This window comes from Corylus avellana, chromosome ca1, assembly GCF_901000735.1.
Source record: "Corylus avellana chromosome ca1, CavTom2PMs-1.0".
Lineage (NCBI taxonomy): Eukaryota > Viridiplantae > Streptophyta > Magnoliopsida > Fagales > Betulaceae > Corylus > Corylus avellana.
The window spans coordinates 3,508,265-3,531,742 of NC_081541.1; the positions used below are offsets into that span (position 1 = coordinate 3,508,265).

Sequence of the window (23,478 nt, forward strand, 5' to 3'; positions counted from 1 at the left end):
TGCTGGCTTTTTTATTGTGTTTTTATTGTTGTTGTTGTTGTTTTTTTTTTTTTTTTAATAAGAGTTTGACTTCTTCTTAGATCTACTTTCATGAGCGATCTTTGAGGTGGAGATTTTTATCATGGCCTTTGGTTCGAGGAAAATTAGTTTCGGTGTGAGAGTTTTACTCTCATGGCTGAGAAAATAAAAGTTATGAATATAGGCTACCTATGTATTAGATTGAGTCTGCATGAAGCAGTTCTGTTATAGAATTTAAGTTTGGACATGAGTTAGCGAATGTTGAAGTCATAGATAGAACTTGATTGTAAGATTTTTATGTTTGTGTCTATAACGTTGTAACCTAATAGCTTTGATTATAATTTATTAGAATTTTATGCTTTCTGATGTAAGAACTTTATACTCTTGATTTTTTTTTTTAATGAATTAATAAGAAAATTCCCCTATATATATATATATATATATATATATATATATCAAGTCCCTCAATTAGTTAATTTAGTTCCATTGAGACATTCATTTATAACATGATTAATAAAATATATTATTATTACATGTACGCTAGAATCACATATTTTAAGGTTAAATGTCAAATTAATAGACTCATAAAGAAATCCCCTAATTTTTGTTCTATTTAAAACTATAATGAAAAAAAAAAAAGAAAAGAAAAGAAAAAAGAAGAGAGCTGCTTGATTTGACTCTTCACCTAACAAAAGCCTCCCAAAACTACCAAAACGACAGGTGTAGCGGTGTAGGTTTCACGTTCTAGTTAGAACTTAGAAAAGTCGGTGTGACTTGTGAGTTAACCTGAGATTCTGAAATCGACCAACCAAAAACCGATGGCCGTTGGGGTTGCAACTCATCAACTAACTTTTTCTACATTATATTATTTTACGATGTTATTTTTATTAACAAATAATCGTTTTAAAAATGACTTTACTTTTAGACAAATCCCAAAAAGGCAAAAATGTAGTCTCATAGTGGGTAAATTATAAAAATGTCCATGAATATAAAATCATACATTAATTTTTTATTAAGTAAAATTAGGAAGCTCTAATTGTAACTTTACTAATAGTATCAAAACAACTTAATAGCAGTCGTTAAGGCACTGTATAGACGTTAGAAATGTTGTCATCAAGACCACCATTATTTTTTTCTATTGCACAATTTGAAATACCACAGTTGCTGCCTAAGCTAAGAGAATTGAAATGAGAAATGTTAAATACACTATTTTATTGGGTTAATGTGACAGTACCCATCAGTTATTGAATTTATTTTTTTAACAATGACTAATGGACGCTGTCACATGAGTACTCCTACATTGTTCAATTGAAATTTATTTATTAGTGGTGACTCCTACATACTCCTATTAAATGGGAGAGGATCCATGTACGATAATTTTAAATTTTGAACATGAAATAAATACTATATATTTTATTTGAAATGCAGAGAATCCCATTGCTTATGAGTTGATTTCTAAGGAGCTAGTGATCCATAAATGAAGCATTTGAGTCCTTTTAACACCTTCACGTGAAATTTCATATGGCACCCACGTACACTTGCAGGAAGCAGGGCTGCATTCATGGCTTATAATCGCTTATTAGTTTGACATTACTTCAAACATGGAAACCTAGCTATGCCGTCCTGTCCTGGCGCTTATCAGATTCATACATTCTGTCTTCTTTTTTGGTGCATTAACGTTGTTTTGTAGGAGCCATGAATGCCGGGGAGGAGCTCAACCAGAAGCAAAAGAAGAGAAATCCACAGAAGTGGAATAACAGAATTAGCTTTTCAGCTAGCTTGCCTGATGACGTTTATGGTGTTTTTGCAGGTAGTATCTGCGCAGTTAAGTACTCTGCAGATCCATTTACAGATATGAGGGAATCGATTTTAGAGATGATTCAGGATGTGGGTGTTTGTGATTGGAATGATATGGAAGAGTTAGTTTACTGCTACATTGCTCTCAACTCATCAGAGTTTCATGGGGTTATTAAAGATGCATTCCTCAGTCTATGTTGTTCTTTTGAAACAAATGTGCTAAATTGAATATCTGTGCTTGTTTTTTCATATGTTTGAAGTGACTTCTGATCAGTTCATATGAAAAATTCTTCTTTACCTTTCTGATTCCCCCTTTTCCTTCTCCCCTCCATATCACAAAGAAGATTTGGGCATAATTTACATTTGTACCTCTCCAAAAACAATAAAAAGTGGCACTTTGCAGTCAAGATTGGAGACAGCAAGTCAAGGTTGTGTAAAAAATTAAGCATGAATATCTACTGTCTTGATTTGGTTTGCATTTGGAATAAACCCTATTGACATTTCTATTCATTTGGAAATATTTAATTGATCATATGTTGTTAAGTTGAAGAAACAAAAGGAATACTTGTGAGTTGGTAAGAATTGAGCCATGGGCCGGGTCAAATTTGTGCAGTGATGATTTTGATTGGGTAGAAAATGTTGGCATCCTTGCACTGGTCTTGACAAAGCACTCTAATTTGACGAGGCACAGCTCACTGAATTGACTAGTTCTAGCATGCAGCCACCCTTGACTGCACAACTGCAGATTCTTCATGAGTAGTTGAAGCAACTACTTCAGCTGCATCATTTTTGGTCTGAAACAGTCTTTCCATCTCCTTTTTTTTGCCGTACAAAAAGGAGTACAACCCAACAATAATCATAATCATGCCTAGCAAGCTGCAATACCAATTCAAACAAAGTGATCGATCAGGTAGGATGCATTCTAAGAAATTTGGTCATTAGCGACCAAATTTTTAGCAACGACTATAAGTAATGACTTTTGGGTCGTCGCTAAGGTTACATAGCTTGCTCATGCTAAAGGAAAAAGACCCATACGTTCCAAGTCTGATATCTACACCAAGTATGAGAGCTTCTGATAATGCCACAAAAAGCAGTGCCAGAGGGTTGAACATTGGGGGATAAGTGGGGCCTCTGATTGTAATTACCCACACAATCAAGCAGAAAGTTGCAGCCGTGGCTAGTGTTCCCTATATAAATAGAATTCATTAGACAGAAGGACTCATATATATGCTTGCATCAAAGACATGACTCCTTCACACAAATTCATTTGCAGGTTTTACCGAGTAAAATATGGTAACTAGTTGCAGATTCCACCCTAACCTCCACGCAGCCTTGCGTCTATCAAAGCATAAACCTATTGCCAATGATTGCATTGATGCTATGACACATGTTAACATTGTTGCCCAGTATTTTGATGGGAAAACTTTAACCAACTTAACCTATTTACAAAAAAACATATACACATATGAGAATGTTAAAAGGAAAAGTAAATCTCTTCTAAACTCAAACATCAATCACCAAAATGAGCGCCAATAAAAGTATTACAGATTTTACTGGCACAACAGTTTACGTGACACCCACTTCCATAAAATCTGTAATCTTCGAGCATTTTTCATCACTAGAATATATGATAATTAAATTGTAGTGGGATGCATACTTGAACTATGTACCAGGTAGCGTAGGAGAAGCAACTGCCAACCAGCATGAAAGTGCCTCGACCCCAATGGGGCTTAGATGTCTTCAAAACAGCATTGGGGTGAAGGCCATGATGATTGAGATGGAAAGCTTTTCCTTTATACAGACTAGTGGTCAGTGCTCCTGCTACGCAAAAAATTGCACCCAGTACCTTTAATTTGCCTGCCAATGTACACAGCCCCAGTTTCTCTACACTAGAAACCATTAAGAAATTAAACAAAAACTTAGTTAAATATTGCTTTTGATTAAAGACAGTGAAATTAAGTCCATTTTTTTTTAATTATATATACCCTGTGATTGCAGAGAAGAGAAAGGTAACTATTGGAATTAAGTTGAGGAAGTTGGTAGCATATGTAGCTGTTGTGTCTCGGAGACCAAAATAGAACAATCCCATGGCCACTGATATCCTGTAATTTTTGAAGAATTAAGGGCAAAAAAAAAAAAAAAAAAACTCATGAAGTCAGGATCATTTTCTCAATTGAAAGTAGTCAGTATCTCTAGTACAGTTGGTACAGTATCCAATAAAAAATTAGAAACGAGCCAAAAAAAAAAAACAGATTCAATAATTTCTTGGCCCACCGACTAAGAAAAAGGCCAAAAAAAATAAAAGAAAAAAAGAAAGGGCAATTTTTGCAATAAATTAAAAGATTTCGTCTGGAGCGGCAGTAAAAGGTTTCGTCTGGGTTGTTAGTATAAGACTAGGCCATGAGTTAGTAGTTGGACTGGGCCATGCATATGAATAAGATTAAATTTGTGTATGCCGTGAGCTTCAAATACTAGCGGCCTTTGAAATGTAGGATGGCTTTCTCACAGTTTTCGTCCACCATTAACTAAGTCAAATATTTTATGGTAAAAAAAACAATAATAAAAAAAAATTTAGAGAAATGTTAGGAGTACTAACTCTTTTATTAACTGAGATATCTAGTTAGTTATATTGGAAGGGTATTTTTGTCCTCCAAAAGTGAAAAGACAAAAATACCCCTCCAATATAACTAACTGGATATATTTGAAACGAGTAATTCTAGGTGGCCTACTTGTGCCCTATTTGTGTCCCATTAAGAATGATGTGGCTATTAAAATCACCCTTTGATCAAATTTTAATAATGATCAATCATAAGTCCAATGGTGATTTTAATAGCCTGATCATTCTTAGTAGGATACAAGTAAGACAAAAGTAGGCCACCTAGAATTACTCTATTTGAACTGGAGAGAATCATGTTAACACAGTTCAAATGAACGAGATGATCATATTCCTACTAAACTGATGCGTAGCTCATTCATTAGTACTCGTTACATTTCTCTTAATTAATTATTTTGTTTTTCTCTAATGAATGAGCTACACATCAGTTTAGTAAACCCCTCTTAATAAAATAGTTAGTATCCCTAACGTTTTTCAAAAATTTAAGAGATAAATTTAATTGTTTAGTAGTTGATCTGAAAAGTACCATATGGACTAATAGTTAATTTATAAGAAATTTATAATAACAACTATAATACCCTAACAACACTAAAAAAATAATAATAATAATAATAATAAAAGCTTCTTGCCATGTTTAAAAATCAACTGAAAATTGTGGAGAAAAAGTATTTAACTGGTTAGAATATAGAACATCTTCATAAATTTAATGAGCATAAAAAGGAAGCATTGCTGTACTCCCTTCAAATTTGTCTGCACTTGCTATATTCTTGTATGTATTCTGTGTTCATTCATTACATAGTCCGTTCTTCAATAACCCATCGGTTAAAGTAATTATCAACCGGCCAGCTTTTTGATAATATCGTGTTCTAATTAACAACTATCACTGCTACGTAGACTGCCTCCGAATATAATGCCCAACTCCACTACTGATTAGATGTTGTTAGGCACAGATAAAACATGTTCTACGGCCAAAATCAATCTCATAAAAGGATCAAAAATGGCTCTCTATCATTTTTTTGGTATGTTAAAGTATTGATTAAGTGATTAAATTTATCTCTTCTTATAAATTTAAGCTTTTAAAATAACTAGTAGTTTAACATGGTTATGTGATCGAACCTTGATTCCGTCAATTATTCTATTTAAATTAAATATTTCACGTGTTTAACTTCACCTATTAAAAGGGAGTTTGAGCTCACACAAAAAAGAGAATATTAAAATATTGATTATTTGGGACAATTAGTGTAAATCCACCGATTGTAGTTTAATATATAAATCCACCGGCCTTTGGCTTACCCGGTTAATGCGCTAAGAAAGAGCCAGCACCAAACTGACAAGCTTAGCTTCTTCGCGTAACCCCTGCAACCACGCCGCCAGGCCACCATTCAAAAAAGCGCAAAAATGGACGCAGAGATGGATCACAATTCACACAATACAATATTATCAGCGTACCTTTCGAAGTAGAAAGCAAAAGGGGCGACGCAAATGGCAGCAACGGCGTGCCGGTAAGCCATGAGAGCAAAAATGAAGGTCCCCTCGGAGAGTATCACCCTGGAGAGCAGTTGCTGACCGGTTGCGAAAATCTGCACCATTAGCATGCTCATCACTACCTGAGACCACGCAAACCATTTCCTCGCCATACCCATCGCCATCGATCGATCTCTACGCGTTTGTTTGTTTGTCTGTGTTGATAGAATAATTAAATGGACTGAAAAAGATGCCGGGAAACGGTTCTCTAAGTCAGTTGGGTGAGAGTTTGAAGTTTGTATCAGATTCCCCAGAAGATATTTTAAGACCAAAAAAAGAAAAAAAAAAAAATTAAAGGTAATAAATGCAGGCGGGCATTGGAAAATCCGAAGGGTTGGAGATGGATGTCAGGAGACTCTCTGTGTCACTCACTCACTCACTCGCTGCCATCCTCCATATCTTTGCTTATCCTTTCCGCTGCTCCATCCTCTTTATATAATTTTTTGCTTGTTCGCCTCTGCTTGCTAGCCCACCCCCACCCCTGCTTTTTACCCACTTTGCCCTTTTAACTAGACTCCTCATTGCTTTTCTAATTCTGTTAAGCCGTTTTAAATCCTGCAATTTCAAAATTCAGTTAATAAAATGTTATGAATTTTAAAATTAAGATAGTATTTTTTGAGTCGTTGTGTTTTTAAAATCAGCAATATATCAAAATTTAATAATAATTATCTTAAATTCAATGGTCATTTTAAAAAAATTGCATCAAGTTGGTGTGTTTGTTAAAGGATTTTGATTGATACTGCAGCAAAAATTAATTGATGAAAAAATAAGAATTTTGGTATGAAAAAATGAAAAGAAAAGAAAATTGTTTTGTAGTAATTTTTTTTATTTGAATAGTAATAAAAAATGATTGATGTGATGTAAAAAATAAGAATATTATAAAAAAAATGAAAAAGTGAGATGAATAGTATCGAATCAAAATCATTTAACAAACAAAGCTTAGTACTTCTTATAGCAATATTATTTAAGACGAAGCTTAGTACTCCTTATAATAATATTATTTAAGAGATTGTTATACAGCTAAGATGACGCAATAGTGAATTTTTTTTTTTTTTTTTTGGTGTAAAACCTGTTTTTCTTATAATTTAAATATGAATAGGAGGAGAGGGGTAAGTGTGAAAAGTAGGCATTATATATACGGCGTAAAGAAAGGCCATGTACTTGTGATGTCTCCCTTATTTGGCTGAGATGTCAATTATGTTATGTGAAAAGAATAATTGAGCAAAAAAGAAACTCTTAACAAACGCTCTTCTTGCCAAATCATACTACTTGAACTTGTCACGTACGTGCATGAATCACTCAGCCAAGAGATAATTAATCCATCTGGCCAGGTCAGATGGCAATTCCAAAATCAAACCAAATCCAGGTTTTTGAAATTTGTACAAAAAAGGAACACCCCCTAAACAGGCACTTAGTCCATAATGTTGACGTTAAAGTTTCAACTAACTCTTTGACCAATAATTGTAAAAACAAAAATTACTTAAATTGTTTAGCATTCAATATTATTTTAACAAAATACTCAAAACATTCAATATTGTGGGTTAAATGTGATGTAGAAATGTAATATATTACATTACTTTTTTAGGTAATTACTTTTTCCCCATCAACTACAACGCATTATCATTTTACCTCATGAACTGACAACCCTACTGCTTGACCCTATCAAACTATCATTTTGTGCTCAAAATTCCCATTCCGTCAGTCAAAGATGTTAAACTCAGACGGTCAACCTATCATTGCACCCCACATATCATCTTAAAATTTTCTATTTTACTTTTGCCCACAGTAGGGTTGTCAGTTCATGAGAGTAAAGTGATAATGCGTTGAAGTTGATAGGGAAAAAAGGTGAGATAGAAAATTTCAAGATGACATGTGGGGTACACATGATGGGTTGACTGTTTAAGTTAATGCCTTTGACAGACGGAAATGGGGTTTTGGGCACAAAATAGTAATTTGATAGGGTCAGGCAGTAAAATTTTTAGTTCATTGGGGCAAAGTGATAATACGTTATAATTGATGGGGGAAAATGTAATTATCCCTTATTTTTTATTTTTTTTGTAAAAAAAGTCACAAAGATTGCGGAAGTTCCATCTAATGGGCGTCCAATTGTCAACTAAGCCGACCGGGTTGGGCCCATGAAAAACAAACATCTACAAAAGCAGGCCCATCCTCAGCCATTTTAGGGCTCTAATAAATTCCCTTTGGGGTTTTAGGGTTTTGCGTACACATAGTCACATATACACCGGTCACCGCTATATATAAGACCTTAATCTTACTAGGGCTTTTGGTTGCTCCCATTTTTCTCAGAGCCGCTTCAGAGAGAAAGAGAGAGAGACAGCGAGAAGATGAAGACCATTCTCTCCTCAGAGACCATGGATATCCCCGACGGTGTGAACATCAAGGTCCACGCCAAGATCGTTGAGGTGGAAGGCCCCCGTGGCAAGCTCACCCGGAACTTCAAGCACCTGCAGCTTGATTTTCAGCTCATAACTGACGAGGAAACCGGCAAGCGCAAGCTCAAGGTCGAGGCCTGGTTCGGATCTAGGAAGACATCGGCTGCGATCCGCACTGCTCTCAGCCACGTCGAGAACCTTATCACCGGTGTCACCAAGGGCTACCGCTACAAGATGAGGTTCGTGTACGCCCACTTTCCCATCAACGCCAGCATCACAAACGGGAACAAGGCCATCGAGATCCGTAACTTTCTTGGTGAAAAGAAGGTACCCTTTTGGCTATTTTCAATTCGGTTTGCTCTGTTTCGTGGTTTTGGCATGTGGGTGGTTTGGATCATGAAGATTTATGTTAATTTCTGTTTGTTTGTGTTCTGGGACTTCTTTAAATACGAATTGTTGCTTGATTTGTGGGGATTGGTTACAGTATTTGAATGGGTTTTTCATGTTTTTGGTTGATGTGAAATGTAGATCGCATTTGTAATGGTTACTCATAGTTTTCCTGCTTCATAACAGTGTTTTTGGTGTTCGGCTTCATAGTCCTTTTTAGTTTTGGTGTTTATTTACTTTTGTTTCTCGTCTAATGTTGATAGCTGTTTGATGTGTGAAATCGATAGCTGGTTGGGTTTGAAATGAACAGTTTATTTAGTATATCTGGTTGATAGGTGGAAGTACTATTTGGGTTTCTTTACTCTTGAGGATCCGTTAAATTGTGTAATTGAATGAATAAAATTGGAAACGGATGTGGATATTTGCAGTAATCATCCGTGGCTTACATTTGATTTTGTTTCAAAGACAAATATGTTTATGGTCGTAAATCTGTTGATGCTCACAAAAGGTGAAGGGAATGTGTGGTTATGTTGATTTTTTGGAATTTTCAATTTTAGTTGGTATCTGTGGAGTACTTACTGGGGAGGATACTCAGAGACTCTGTTTTTCGGCCAAATTTATGTTCAGTCCCTTCTGTTGGTCCACTCTCTGAATGTGAATACCCATTTAGTATTATATGCTTTAGAGAGTTGGAAGCATGCTTGTCTTGGATTATTATGCAATGTTTGCTTCTTTAGTTTAGTTTTTTCTGTTGTCGGAGTTGGGTGGTTAACATTGTGTTCATTTTTATTCCCGTGTTGTTTTTTCAGGTTCTTGGTCTTTTTTAGAAAAAAAAAACTGTGAGCCTTGTAACACCCAAGGAATTTATTAGGATGACTAAGAATACTGTGGTATAAATATTGAGTTTAAGTTAGATCAAATATATTCAGAAAATATATTTGATGTCTAAATTAATATTGTTATCTTATTAAACTAATCCATTTTTATTTTAAGTCTAATTATTTAAATCTTGAATGACAAATCATTCATAACGCAAAGCAGACTCTAGTTCAAACCAACTACTTCTCAAATTGAACCAAGAAAATTAATTTAGACATCAAATATATTTTCTGAATATATTTGATCTAACTTAAACTCAATATTTATAACCACAATATTCTTAGTCATCCTAATAAATTCCTTGGGTGTTACAAGCCTTCTTTGTGATGACCAATAACTAATTTGTAATATGTGAGGGATAGACTGGCATTGCATGTTCTACTTGTTATAGCTAAATGTCTCTAATCTACAATTGAGTGAAGAAAGTGCAGTGTTGCGTTTGGGTATAAAATCATAAATGCGTTCTCTGAACAGGTTTTATACTTGCTTTATGCAAGTCTCGATGCATGAATTCTTGCACCTAAAATACAAGTGAGGAAGAGAGGGGGCGGGGGAGATATTGATTCTGTCTCAAGTAATAGTTAACTTTATAAATATAGCATGAAAGAGGTTCATTCTCTTTTTTTAACGAGTTACGCGTAAAAGGAAAGGTTGATGAATTAGTATTTGCGGTGTATCTATGGGTTAAGTTCTGGATCATGTATATTAAATTTCAACTTAGTCAACCTTCCAGTGATGGACATTGATTAACTTTGTATTTGTTGGTTGCATCAGGTAAGAAAGGTGGACATGCTTGATGGGGTTTCCATTCTCCGTTCTGAAAAGGTGAAGGATGAGCTAGTATTAGATGGGAATGACGTTGAACTCGTTTCTAGGTCTGCTGCCTTGATAAACCAGGTCTCTCTCTCTCTCTCTCTCACACACACACACACATTTACAGTCAATTCTATATTATGTCACTTGCACGTGCTGACCTGTTATCTTTTTCTGGTTTACAGAAATGCCATGTGAAAAACAAAGATATCCGGAAGTTCCTTGATGGTATCTATGTGAGTGAGAGAGGAACCATCCTTGGTAATGAGGAGTGATGGTGAAACAGGAATATTTATCTTAGATTTTGCGTTACTTCCCTTATGGCATTTTCTTGTTATGAACAACTTTATGAACAATTTCATGGGCATGTTTGGAATTGGATCTACAATTTTGTATTGTGGTTTTTTTTTTTGGTTTCAAAATTATCTTCGTGGGTTACAGTTTCGTATGCAACTTTTATATCTGCCTATATTTGCTTTAAAATGGGTGTTTTTGTTTTGTTGTCCTTGTGATTCTCCGAAGTTTGATATATTGGAGTTAATTTGTGTTGAATGGCTATACTGTGTTTTATGCTGGATCCAGCCACTTCTAGAGCGGCCGTAAGCGAATGTATATGCCTTATAAATCTAGTCTGCACTACTGAAATTATTAATTCTGTTTTCGCAAAGTTTCCTTATCGAATTTTCACGTTTTGATTTTTATCCCAAGTTTTGACTGCGATTTTCATATTTTGTGCCTGTTATCACAGCCAGTGGGAAACCATGAGTTGTGAAATATTTTTGAAATTGATTTTGGAGAAATCTCACAACTTTGAAGAAAAAAAATATGAACTCCTACCGTTTCACCTGAAATGTTTTTCTTAGGGGTGAAATTTAAAACCGCCTAACCGTTAACCGCTAACCGCCTAATCGCCTAACCGCTTTGAAAGCGGTTAGTAAAAACCGCTAACCGCCTAGGCGGTTGCGGTTAGCGGTTAGTAGGTTTTGGAAATCCGCTAACCGCTAACTGCTACCCGCTAACCGCTTTTTTTTAAATATAATATATATTTATATATTATATATATATAATAACAATAAGTTGTGAGTTTATGAACTTTTTTTGGTTGATTGAAATGAGCCTCAAGCTTCAAGTTTAACCATATATGTTGGTTTTTTTGGTTGTTTGTGAGTTTATGAATTTGTTTGTGTTTTATTTTATTTCTATGTGTGAGTTTATGAACTTACTTGTGAGTTTATGTATAAGACTACAAGTGAAGTGATGATTTTGTTGTAATTTTATTTGTATATTATATGATGTGTAGATTTGTAGAAGGTGGCCAACAAGATTTTGGTATATAGCAATTTTTAATGCTAAAATGGCCATGGAAAGGGGAAAAAAAATGTTTAAAATGAGAAAAAAAATGTTTAAAGTGAGCCCAAAACCGGCCCAAACCCGGTCCAAACCTGGCCCAAAATCAGTCCAAAGAAAAAAGCCCAAAAAAAGCGGTTAGAAAAAAAGCGGTTATTCCAAAGCGGTTAACCGCTAACCGGGCGGTTAACCGCTACCCGGTTAGCGGAAGCGGTTAGGCGGTTAGTAAATTTTACTAACCGCCTAGGCGGTTGCGGTTAGCGATTTTAGCCACTAACCGCTAACCGCAACCGCTATTTCACCCCTAGTTTTTCTTATTCATATGGTGAATTGTTGGCAAAATTTTATCGGAAGTCGGAAATAGTTATGTTTATTTGGATATTTCGATATGGACGGGCTAATATGGACAAAAGTGAGGAATTTATGCCTGGTCTAGACTATTTTATTGGAAGGTTATCATGGTATTACATGTTGGAAATTGTGTGGCTAAGACTAATTTGGAGCGAGTGATTGAACTCGCTCTCTCTATTGTGTGCTTAATCACACAGAAATTTTCTTGAGCCCTTTACTTGGATTGATTGCAATGCAAATATGCAATAATGAGAGGAAGAATTCTTGATTTGATTCGATGTCCCTTCGGTTTCGTTTGTGTTACTTAATCATGGTAACGTCGTAATCGGTGCCACAACAGAGCCAACTTGGGGGGCCCGAGGAAGACGACATAGCACCTACGTTTTGTGTGCCCCACGGACCATTTAATCATACCCAACTAGAACTTTTTCTGTGAGGACAGACCATATGATTCCTCTTCATCTGTCAACTTTTAAATTTTAATTATTTTGACTTGTCGGACTTTGTTGTCTTCTGGTATACGCACAGATTAGAGTCCATGGTTCACGATCACCACTATCCTTTCACATAGGGGCTCTTATTTAGCCACGTACGTAATCTTTTGGTAGCGTTCACGCTGCTATCATACCCACACCGGCATATCTTTCTTCTACAAAATTATTGAAATCTCCCTTTTTATTCAGAAATGGCTTTCTGCCATACCCCCTGGTTGATACGCTTATTGTGTATTCTCCTGGCTTTGAGAGAAGAGTTCTCTGTTTTTGTTGGTTCAACAAGTGACAAGAGGCTTGGTGGACCTATAATCAATGTAACAAAGCATCTGTCTTTCCCGGATTTCAGCTTCAACAACAATCCCAGAATTGTCCATGATGTTAAGCTCCTAGGCAGTGCCAAGTTGTCAAATGAAAAGGGTGCTCTCCAAATCCCTGATGAAGCGCAAGCAATTGATATCCGACATCGAGCAGGCCGAGCCCTCTACTCCTCCCCCATCCGCCTCCATGACCCGCACACCGAAACCCCAGCTTCCTTCGAAACAACCTTTGCTTTTCAGTTGAACAATGCTACCCACCTGAGTTCTAATGGCAGCGAATATGGCGGTAGTGGCCTTACCTTCATCATCGTCCCTGACGAGTTCACTGTCGGACGGTCCGGGCCATGGCTCGCCATGCTTAACGACGCTTGCGAGGACAACTACAAAGCAGTGGCTGTTGAGTTTGATACACATCAAAGTCCCGGATTCAAAGACCCGAATGACAACCATGTGGGAATCAACTTGGGCAGCATCATTTCCACCAGAACATTCAATGCCTCCGATGTTGGTGTAGTCCTTAAGGATGGTCTGGTTCACAGAGCTTGGATCACCTACGATGGTCCACGCCGTTGGATGGACATTCGTTTAGGATCAGGCGACGATGATTACCCAACAAAATCCATCTTCTCCGAGTCACTTGATCTCTCGCCGTTTCTGAAAGAATACATGTTTGTAGGCTTCTCAGCTTCCACAGGCAACTTGACCCAAATCCACAACATATTGTCATGGAACTTCACGTCCACAAGCCAAGCTTTTCTCCGCATGCCTTCGACGGAAACATGTGAGAATAAGATCCTCGAAGATATGGAAATCACCAAGAAGGCTCGTGCTGAACCGCCAAGCAGCTTCTTGATTTTTGTGGCTGTGGTGGCGTTGGCTCTGGTGGTTCTGCTCGCTTTGTTCCTTAACGGTAAGCGCAGACATGATAAATCAAACAGTATTGTTGTTTTGCCGGACTTAAAACAACGGCCAACACCTCCTAATAAACCTCGCCGTTTCACCATTTCTGAGATTTCCTCTGCAACCAGGTGTTTTAGTGAGTTAGAAATACTGGGTAGTGACTCGAGAGCCGTTTATTATAGAGGAAAGCTTTCCAATAGCTGCCAAGTAGCTGTGAAGCGGTTCTCCGCCCAGTTTCTGAACTCGCAGGGGTTCGATAGGCGGCGACTGCTGAAGGAAATCGGTGCTATGAGCCGGGTTCGTCACCCAAATTTGTTGCCTATCAGAGGCTGGTGTCAAGATAACCGCGAAGTCATGGTTGTGTATGACTTCTTCACCAATGGAAGCCTCGACAAATGGCTATTTGGTGTCGGTGTTCTTCCATGGAGTCGGCGATTCAAGGTTGTGAAAGATGTGGCCGACGCCCTTTGTTTCTTACACTCCAAGCAACTACCCCACAAGAATATGAAAACGACCAGCGTCTTTCTCGATCTTAGTTTCCGAGCAGCCTTAGGCGATTTCGGCTTCGTGCTCTCCGGGACTGACTCAAGACAATTCGAATCAGCCGTGAGTGAAAAGGTCGACGTGTTCGAATTCGGGGTCTTTGTGTTGGAAGTGATTGCCGGAAGGAAGAGGCTGGACGCCGAGGTGGATCACAAAGAGAGGGATTTGCTGGATTTTGCTTGGAGGATGCATGAGGTTGATGAGAAGTTGAAGGTGGTGGATGGAAGAATGGGCTCGGCGCTCAACCTGAAGCAAGCAATTCGGGTTTTGGAAATTGGGTTGCTTTGCACAGTAAACGAGACCAAAGGCAGGCCATGTATGGAGGAGGTGGTGGAGTTTCTGAGCATGGAGGGACCGATTCCTGAGCTGCCACCGACAAGGCCTGTTTCTTTGTTCCCCTACAACAGCACCACCGGCCTTTGCACTGGCTATTCCTGTGCTTCTTTCAAGTGAACCCACATAAATAGCCATATTTGAAATAGCCAATTACAAAAGATGGGCATAGTTTGGATTGTGAATTCAATTAAGATGTTTATAAGATTTTGAAGATGATGTTGTATCATAGGTTTGAAATTATGTTAATGGGTTTTTATTTTTATTTATAGATCATTCCGAAACACTGTTAAAATTCTGATTCATGCAAATGTCAATATAAGTATTGGTTTGAAACGAGGTGGATTTCCTTACATATAATACATCAAAACGAGGTCCAAGTCAGCTTTGCTGCTAAACCTATCTATCTTGCCTGAAAGTTGGTGTGGATTTGTTGTCAAAATGGGTTGGCCACAGCAAGAATGTAGAGACGGCTAGGAAGAGTGCTGGGCCAAAAAAAAGCTTTACTTTTTTGTTTTTTTTTTTAAGATGAAATAAGAGTACAAATAAAATTGAAAAAAATCTTGTTACATGGGCGAATCATTTCCACCGTAGAGAGAAAGGTCTAGGGATGGAAGATGCTAACGTGAATGTTACCTGGTAATCGCAAAAGTTCACGCTCCCAAGGCCGACTAAAAAGTAAGTATTCAACGAGATTTGAATTGCTTAAACACGTAAAATTCATATAAACTCTCTCACGTGAGACTTCTTTATTGCAATGCATTAAAAAAAAGTTCCTATTGTACGAGAACGCATAGGCTAATTCCATTTTCTTTTCTTCATTGTTATTTGCGTCTTGCAAAACAAGCCAAATAGACAATTCAAAATGCATATTTATATTGTAATTTGTTTTTGTTTTAGTTTTGTTTAGTTTAGTTTTTTGTTTTATGCAAGACAAACCAAAAGTGAATTTGGGCCTGAAATTCAAGTACAAAACTCATCCCAGCCCGGCCCAACCCGTGCACACTTATTCGGCTGCTTAACTGCTTCAGTCTTCAGACAAAACCCAAATAGCAGAAGGCAGTTAGAGCAGCTTGCTGCTTGGGTTTGCAGAGAGAGCCAGACAAGTCTAAAGAGAGAGAAACTCGAGCAGAAAGTCATAACAAGGTTTTGCTAGGGCTTTACATTTCCAGAAGAAGAAAAACCCAAGAACCCAGAAAACCCAGAGAATGAATATGTGGAAAGCCAATTCACTGAGATCCCTTAGATACCTCCGCCAATCCGCCATTAACAACACCACTGCCTCCAGACCTTTCTCTGCTTCTTCTGCACCTTTGTTTCTCAAACAAACCAATCTTTCTTCTCCAAAAGGGTTTCCAATTTCCCAATCCCCTTTCTCCTCCGCAATCCCAGTCCGCTTTCTTCGCACTGGTCGGGACCCAGGCATCAGGTAACACATATACATACATACATGCGCGTATACGTATATAGTTGTGTATGTGTTTGTTGAATTCTTTGGGTTTTTTGTTCAATTGGGTGATGATTTTTGGTGCGTTTTGATGTGAGGAAGCTATGAGATTACGCCGCCGGTGAATTGGGGGGTTCGGATAGTGCCGGAGAAGAAGGCGTATGTGATTGAGAGGTTCGGCAAGTACGTGAAGACTCTGCCTTCGGGGATCCATTTCTTGATTCCGTTCGTCGATAGGATTGCCTACGTGCATTCCTTGAAGGAAGAGGCCATTCCCATTCCGGACCAGTCCGCTATCACTAAGGACAATGTCAACATTTTGATCGACGGGGTGCTCTACATCAAGGTACTCTTGTTGAGATTTTATCAACTGGGTCTTTGTCGTTTTGGTGTTTTGGATAATTGTTTTCTTGGTTTAATCTTCTAGTGTTGGAATGTTTATTTGGATCTGTATTGTTTGGTTTGTTAGTTATTGGGTTGCTTACTTCGAATCTATTGGATTGACCTGGATTTGTGTCCTTTGCTTCGTTGGTTAATTGTTTTCTCGGCTCAAATGCGTTTGCTGCAGATTGTGGACCCCCAGCTGGCCTCTTATGGTGTTGAGAATCCCATATTTGCGGTGATTCAGCTTGCGCAAACAACAATGCGTAGTGAGCTTGGTAAGATCACTCTGGACAAGACGTTTGAGGAAAGAGACACGCTTAATGAAAAGATAGTGGTTAGTTTGATTTGCTCAAGTGTTTTTTTAATAGTTTAATTGTGAAGAATCCGACATGTATTTGCTTTGTATTTAGAACATACATTTCTCCTTGAGTTTTCTCTTACATTTTTTATGGTTGATTCAAATAGAATCAAACATGTAAGGCGTATCACTGATACGAATCAAAAACACAATATATACAGCAATGCATCCTATTAATGCCCCTAACCAACCTAAGGACACATGGGATTTTGGATCTCATAACTAATATATTCTATTTGGAAACAATAAGGGGGAAGGAAAGGTGGGGAGCAAGTATTTCATCTCATCCCTAGTTTCATGACTTTACTTTTTGTAAATAAAAAATGTTTTTAATAGTTTATTTCATTTAATAAATTGATACATGAATGATGTAAAGAAATTCCGTTGACATTCTTCCTTAACCTTTTCTTCTCCACTCCTTTTGGGTTCTGCGAAATTTCTTTTGTGGCTGGGAAGGGGGTGGGAGTTGATGGAGCAAATACGTGTATTTTGTTCTAACTTAATACTTTTTTGATGTTAAACAAAACACCATTAGTTACATCAATAACACTGTATGGTAGAAATATTGTTGAAGATGATGCCAAGACAATATCGTTGAAGATTAAGCAAATCTAAATAGGCTTACTTGCAAAAAATATGTTTTATTTTTAATAATCCTGATCAAGTTCAAATTATCTTCTAAACATTCCAACCCTCTTTCCATTCTAAAAAAATTTAAGTTCCTTATTTGAGTGGTCTTTGGGCCTTTGATACTCTAATACAGAATATTGCCAATGAACAACACTGAAGGTCATGTGGATCAACAAAATCATAGGTAGGATTGGGATCCTACTAGATCCCATAATTCAAATGGGAATCTTATTGATCCTCAACATAGAAGATTTTAAATGTGGATTGCATCATTTTGAGTTTCTGGATTTGTAAAATTTTAAGATATAAATTGGAATTTTAACAACCATGGATATGCCTGGTCTTTATTAAGTCAGACATTGTTTTGACTTAAGTTCTGATTTTTTGTGCCTATGTGAGTTGCAGTCAGATTATTAGGATATGTATATTTTTTGGTACTAGCAGGAAATCATCAAAATTTGAAATGGATAGGATTAAATATGAAATCTAGAAGAAGTGGTTCAACAATATGATTGTTTCCCCTTCAGTTTTCTTATCACTTTGTATTTAGAGGTTGCAGTACTTTCTAATCTGTTTCATCAATCACAAATCTAATTGGGTTCTCTGGAGTTTCAACATTTTCTTATATTTCGTAAAATAATTTAGAGAATGAGTAAAAGCTCTTTGTAATGGCATCACTAATGCAGGAGTCAATCAATGTGGCTGCAAAAGACTGGGGCCTGCAATGCCTTCGTTATGAAATAAGTAAGTCACTTTTGGCTTTTGTCCTTGTATCAGAATATTTGGTAATGTTCCCGTGGACTCTTGTAAACACTTTCCTTGCCTTCCTTCTTTAGGGGACATATCTCCTCCCCGTGGAGTGAGGGTAGCTATGGAGATGCAAGCAGAAGCGGAACGCAAAAAGAGAGCTCAAGTTCTTGAGTCTGAAGGTAATGAAGTCTGTTCAATATGTCAAGTTTTTCCACGTGGTTATATAATTTGCGTGACCTTTAGGGGCGTACTGACGATTTGTGGCCTTCTTGTTTATCTGTGAAATTGATTTAGCATGGCACCTTTGTCTGGTAGCCTTATCAAGTCCTGGAAATTAATGGTCCTTTACAATTTACAGGAGAAAGACAGGCCAACATCAATATTGCTGATGGGAAGAAGAGTTCCGTAATCTTACAATCTGAAGCTGCAAAGATGGATCAAATTAACAGAGCGCAAGGTTATTTATCATTTCAGTATATTTTAATGCCAATGATATGAAAGTGTCAGGCTTTTTTTTTTTTTTTTTTTTTTAAATCCTAATAATGTTAGTGCTGATATCTCCATAACAAGATCTACTATTTCATATGAGTATATACTTTTAGTGTGGGACCATGATAGAATTCTGAATTAAGACAAGTTTTGGTTTATATTAGAATGTTTCTGTTGTCAGAGGTTGTCAGGAGTTAGTGAAGTATGGCATTGTCAAAGGTAAGTTACATGTGGATTGCAACAAGTGTCCTTGAAGAGCCTTGTTCATGTTCTCCTGTATGGCTTGTCATGATCAACTTGTGAGCTCTTTTTATTGACCTGTCCACTAACCTAATATAGCCAACACAAATTAAAGGGGCACGTGGATTATCTCAATGTTGATGCTCCTTTACTAGGATAGATAAGTCGCTTTTCTCAGACATCTATAAACAGTACTTCTTCATCAGGTGAAGCTGAAGCCATCCTTGCTAGAGCAAAAGCAACAGCTGAAGGAATCGCCATGGTGTCACAGACCCTCAAGGAAAATGGAGGAGTAGAGGTGAGATCCTTCAATACTCTTGAGTGCACCTTCAGTATTCTAGACATTATACATTGTGCATGTCTTTGTTCCATATAGAGGAAGCAGAATTTATAGATGTTTGGGAGTCCAAAATGGTGGTGCCCATTCCATTTGAGTTTGTATGTCATCTGGTTTCCACTCTTAGGTGCTACTTCTGACAATGTGGGTATGGTAGGTTTGCACTTAGTTGTAGTCCAGTTGGTTACAATGCTTCATTTTGAATGTTTTAAATGTCAGAGCAATCAATACATTGCACTGTTTGACCCCGTGAATGCATGATAGAGCTCTACAACTAGAAATCTCACACGTTTGGCTCATTGTGGTTTGGAAGGCATGCTATTAGCACTTCGTTTCAGTGCACCTTTGCAATTTATAACCTTTTCATTTCAGGGCTTGTTTAGGCTTTGTTGACAAGTCTAAACATATCAAGGAAATCCTATATTTTTCGCTTTGCCCCTCATATGGAATATGCATCTGCATTCATTCTTCATAAAGCTGTACCTGTACCAGATGGACCAAATATGTAGTTTTCTGAATGAATGCTGCAAGCTATGAGCTGTCTACCTTGGTCTCGATGATGCTAGGATGTGCAAGAAATGATGTATGGTTGTTATTATAATGAGGTTCTACATGCTACTTCCACTAAAAAACTTGAATATTGAGTTTAAAGGTGTACCCTCAAAAAATTGAATAAACGTTTGAATGGGCTGACTCTAGTTGAGCATAGACATGATTCATAAACAAAAGTGATGTTGTGTGGTGGTGCATAGCATTTGTACATTTACATGAAAATACATATTATTAGAAACATGAAAATATGTATTTACTAAGATTGTGTTTGGGAACTACTATTATGGTGTGGTTTGCAGGCGGCGAGTTTGAGAATTGCTGAGCAATATATTCAAGCCTTTAGTAATATTGCCAAGGAGGTAAAGAACAGACCTGTATATCGTTGTATGCAAAGTATATCTGTTGGTGCTCAATTGTTTTCACTAAACTCACTCTCTCTCTCTCTGCGTTCCTTTTTTCATCAGGGCACAACAATGTTGCTTCCTAGTTCGGCTGCCAATCCTGCCAGCATGATGGCTCAAGCACTCACTATTTACAAAAGCCTGATTGGCAATGGTACCGGTGATGGGTCTCATGCAACCTCTTCCCCTGCGTTAATGTTAGATGTAAAGGGCGATTCTTCGTCAGGAGAAACCGGGGTTGAGAGCCTCACTACTGCTAAAACAGCTGACAAAGGTCATCTTGGCAACAGCAAGCCAGGATTTTCACTTCAGAGCCCCAATGAAGGATTATAGAGTTGATCCTACCAAACTTATTCTGGAATTAAATCAAATTGTACTACACTGTGTTTTGTCAGTTTTGTGGTTCTCGCTCTAATTCTACTTGTAAGTTTCTCCATGATTGGAAGAGAGGAAAGCTGGTGATAATAGCAGCAGACTGATTTTAGGATGCTTATTCTTTTGGCAGAGCACTTGTCCACGTAGTATGGGCAGTTATAGGATGTTGTTTTCTTACCGGCAAAGTTAGACAAAGGAATCGAAAAAATTTCAGTCATTTTGCATTATATTCTATTGGTTTAGTTGTGAACATCTACGCTGATTTATTTTAGTTTACTTGCATATACTTTTTGTTTGATCTTTTATGTGCCATGTGACCTAAAATTATTAACAATTTATTACCAAAATTGCTAAATTGTTAGCAATTTGGGCAGTAATTATGAAAAAGCCTTCATGAAAATCACTTGTCCAAATACATTTTGGCCTATGCAGTCACTTAACCAGATAGGACCGGGTTGGCGGGTCTCGTATGACCATTTTAAAATAGCTGGAGATTCCAATTGGGTTTAGGTTGTACAGGTACAGACTATTTGAGGCTGGCTTAGGTGATCTCCAATCAGTTCATAACTTCATGCGTGTGTACCTGCGTAAGATTGTTTATTGATTTCAACAGTGGAATTTTTCTGTCTATCAACAGGACTGGGTTGACTCGGTCCATATTGTTTCATTGATTTCCCTGCGATGTCCCCGCTTTGCGAAGAAATTCTGGGATCTATTTTTTGGGTCTACAAACTCTCTCACTCGAGGATGCAAAGGCAAAAAATAAAAACTTAGCGATCATTGAACTGACAACGAACGTCTGATATTAACTCGAACCAAATTCTTCCATTTGCCAGATTTTCTCATAAAAAAATCACCCGGGCCTTCCACCAAAGTTCATCCCATTCAAATTCCATTCTTTTTTTTTTTTTTTGATAAGTAATCCCATTCAAATTCTTAAGGAGATTACAATCAGACTTCAGCATTTCTAATGAATGCAAAACTCGTTTAGCTGGAAGTAGATGAATGAGCAGACTCCAAAGTTCAATCAAACTCATGGAGGAGGGGGGTTTAATATAGCTACATGTCCCAAGAAAGACAAATTACAAACGTCACAATAAATAGGATATCAACAGAGTAGGCAATTGTTTAGATCTAGTCGTATTCGTATGACTAAAACTGCAGATCTAAATATATATATATATATAAACAAGGTCAACTTTCATGATCTCCACCTTAAAGTAAAATATTGAATGGACAAGAGACAATGCACATCCAACTTACTGCACCAAACGTACACCACAATTCACAAAGGAAGAGACGATGCATTCAAGCTCAAGCTAAATTCTGATTCAGTACAAATGTTTAGACAAGTTCATATTGCATTATATATCTTCTACTTACGATGCAAAGTATTTCAAGCTGGATTATTTTCTTTCTTCAAATTTTGACTACAAAATTGATAGCTTGTTCTTTTCTCCTCATTCATATCCCTTCTCCAGCTAGAGGGCAATTACCCTCATGAACAAACACAACAACTCATATGATAAACAGAGGACGGAGGATCAGGTGGCAGGCGCATGAAATGTATTTATCTATAAATAATAGTTTCAAAGAACATACTATACTAGAAATGTGTATAAAAATGCATAAACAAAATCTGAAAGTCGACACACACACACAATTATACTATGAAGAGCATCATCCTAGAAGGAGCTAAGAAGATACGGGGTGAATTATCTAGAACTCTTCACCATACAGAAAAGAAAAACGTAATGATAACTCCAATAACTCGTACAAATTGAACAAGAATGAAAAACAAAATCAAACCCACAACACAAACACAAAGAAAAGAATGGAAGCTTATACATATAACAAAAAGAATAGGAGGAAAATACAATCCCTATCCGTATATATTCGTCTCTTACGTACACAAGAAAGAAATGCACTGCCGCTCTCTCTCACACACGCACCCAAATTCTCAGAAAAAAATCTTAAACAAAAAAAATAAAAAAACTGACCAATCAATCAATGATATGAACCCCAGAGAATTCCCAAGCCCATCAGAGAAGCCCAAACAAGACGGAGAAGCCGAGCACGATGAGCCAGACGATGTGGACAAGAAGGAGGGCCTGGCCCGAGACAGGGCCCTGCTCGCCACTGCCATTGCCGACCTCGCAGTGACCCATCTTGGCGACCGTGGTGCCGGAGCAGGCGGCGTCGGGACAGCCACACCAGTAGGTCATGCCGTCGGTGCCGCAGACCGGGTTGGGCCGGAAACAGTTCACGGGGCAGGACGCGGGCTTGGTCTGGATGCAGTCATCGTAGTTTTTTTCTAAGGATCCAACAACCGAGGCTATGTAGTCTGATCGGACGGTGGGGATGGTGCTAACGGCGAAGATTATGGCGATGGTGATGATGATGAGGAAAGAGCATGTTGGTTTGGGGAATTGGGGGCTCATGGTGGTTGCCTATTCGCAAAGGCGAGAACTTTTAGAAATCGCCCAGACGCTTCGGCTTTGAAAGAAAATCCCCAATTCGTACCCTTATTGAAGCAATTAGGGTTTGGGAATTGGGGAACGAAGCACGGAAGAAGGAATTCAGCAAGAAAGGGGATTTTGATTTTGTGAGGAAAGAATCTCGGTCGTCCAAAGAAGGAAAGGTGTTCTTTCCGTCACACGCTTGGCATCTTTCTTTGGTTAACCGCTGTACAGTTGGGCTTTTATTTTTTATGTTTTTTATTTTTTTGTGTGTATTGGTTGAGGTTTGTTTGCTTTCTTCATCAACTTTGTTTGAAAAAATAAGAGCTCTTTTGCAAAGTGATGA

At 37.6% G+C, this 23,478-nt stretch overlaps 5 protein-coding genes across 5 annotated transcripts; 3 read left to right on the top strand and 2 right to left on the bottom strand.

Annotated features, from left to right (window-relative positions):
- Window positions 1-2,430: 2,430 nt before the first annotated feature.
- On the bottom strand, window positions 2,431-6,078 carry LOC132167499 (WAT1-related protein At5g64700-like). Its single transcript, XM_059578494.1, has 7 exons — window positions 5,879-6,078; window positions 5,723-5,785; window positions 3,801-3,917; window positions 3,473-3,704; window positions 3,096-3,254; window positions 2,851-3,002; window positions 2,431-2,691 (listed from the first exon to the last, which is right to left on the bottom strand). The coding sequence occupies exons 1-7, from the start codon at window positions 6,076-6,078 to the stop codon at window positions 2,526-2,528; spliced, it is 1,089 nt and encodes a 362-aa protein (XP_059434477.1). The 3' UTR covers window positions 2,431-2,525.
- A 2,128-nt stretch (window positions 6,079-8,206) lies between these two features.
- On the top strand, window positions 8,207-10,830 carry LOC132167564 (large ribosomal subunit protein uL6-like). Its single transcript, XM_059578576.1, has 3 exons — window positions 8,207-8,673; window positions 10,387-10,509; window positions 10,611-10,830. The coding sequence occupies exons 1-3, from the start codon at window positions 8,299-8,301 to the stop codon at window positions 10,698-10,700; spliced, it is 588 nt and encodes a 195-aa protein (XP_059434559.1). The 5' UTR covers window positions 8,207-8,298; the 3' UTR covers window positions 10,701-10,830.
- A 1,777-nt stretch (window positions 10,831-12,607) lies between these two features.
- Window positions 12,608-14,981, top strand: LOC132167228 (L-type lectin-domain containing receptor kinase VIII.2-like). Its single transcript, XM_059578134.1, has one exon. The coding sequence runs from the start codon at window positions 12,809-12,811 to the stop codon at window positions 14,828-14,830; it is 2,022 nt and encodes a 673-aa protein (XP_059434117.1). The 5' UTR covers window positions 12,608-12,808; the 3' UTR covers window positions 14,831-14,981.
- Window positions 14,982-15,763: 782 nt separating this feature from the next.
- Window positions 15,764-20,964, top strand: LOC132167180 (uncharacterized). Its single transcript, XM_059578087.1, has 9 exons — window positions 15,764-16,139; window positions 16,260-16,503; window positions 16,726-16,875; window positions 18,216-18,273; window positions 18,366-18,458; window positions 18,638-18,736; window positions 19,215-19,306; window positions 20,197-20,256; window positions 20,362-20,964. Exons 1-9 carry the CDS (start codon window positions 15,919-15,921, stop codon window positions 20,629-20,631), a joined length of 1,287 nt encoding a protein of 428 aa, XP_059434070.1. The 5' UTR covers window positions 15,764-15,918; the 3' UTR covers window positions 20,632-20,964.
- A 1,534-nt stretch (window positions 20,965-22,498) lies between these two features.
- LOC132166973 (uncharacterized) lies at window positions 22,499-23,349 on the bottom strand. The gene has a single exon (XM_059577847.1). The coding sequence runs from the start codon at window positions 23,112-23,114 to the stop codon at window positions 22,716-22,718; it is 399 nt and encodes a 132-aa protein (XP_059433830.1). The 5' UTR covers window positions 23,115-23,349; the 3' UTR covers window positions 22,499-22,715.
- Window positions 23,350-23,478: the final 129 nt, after the last annotated feature.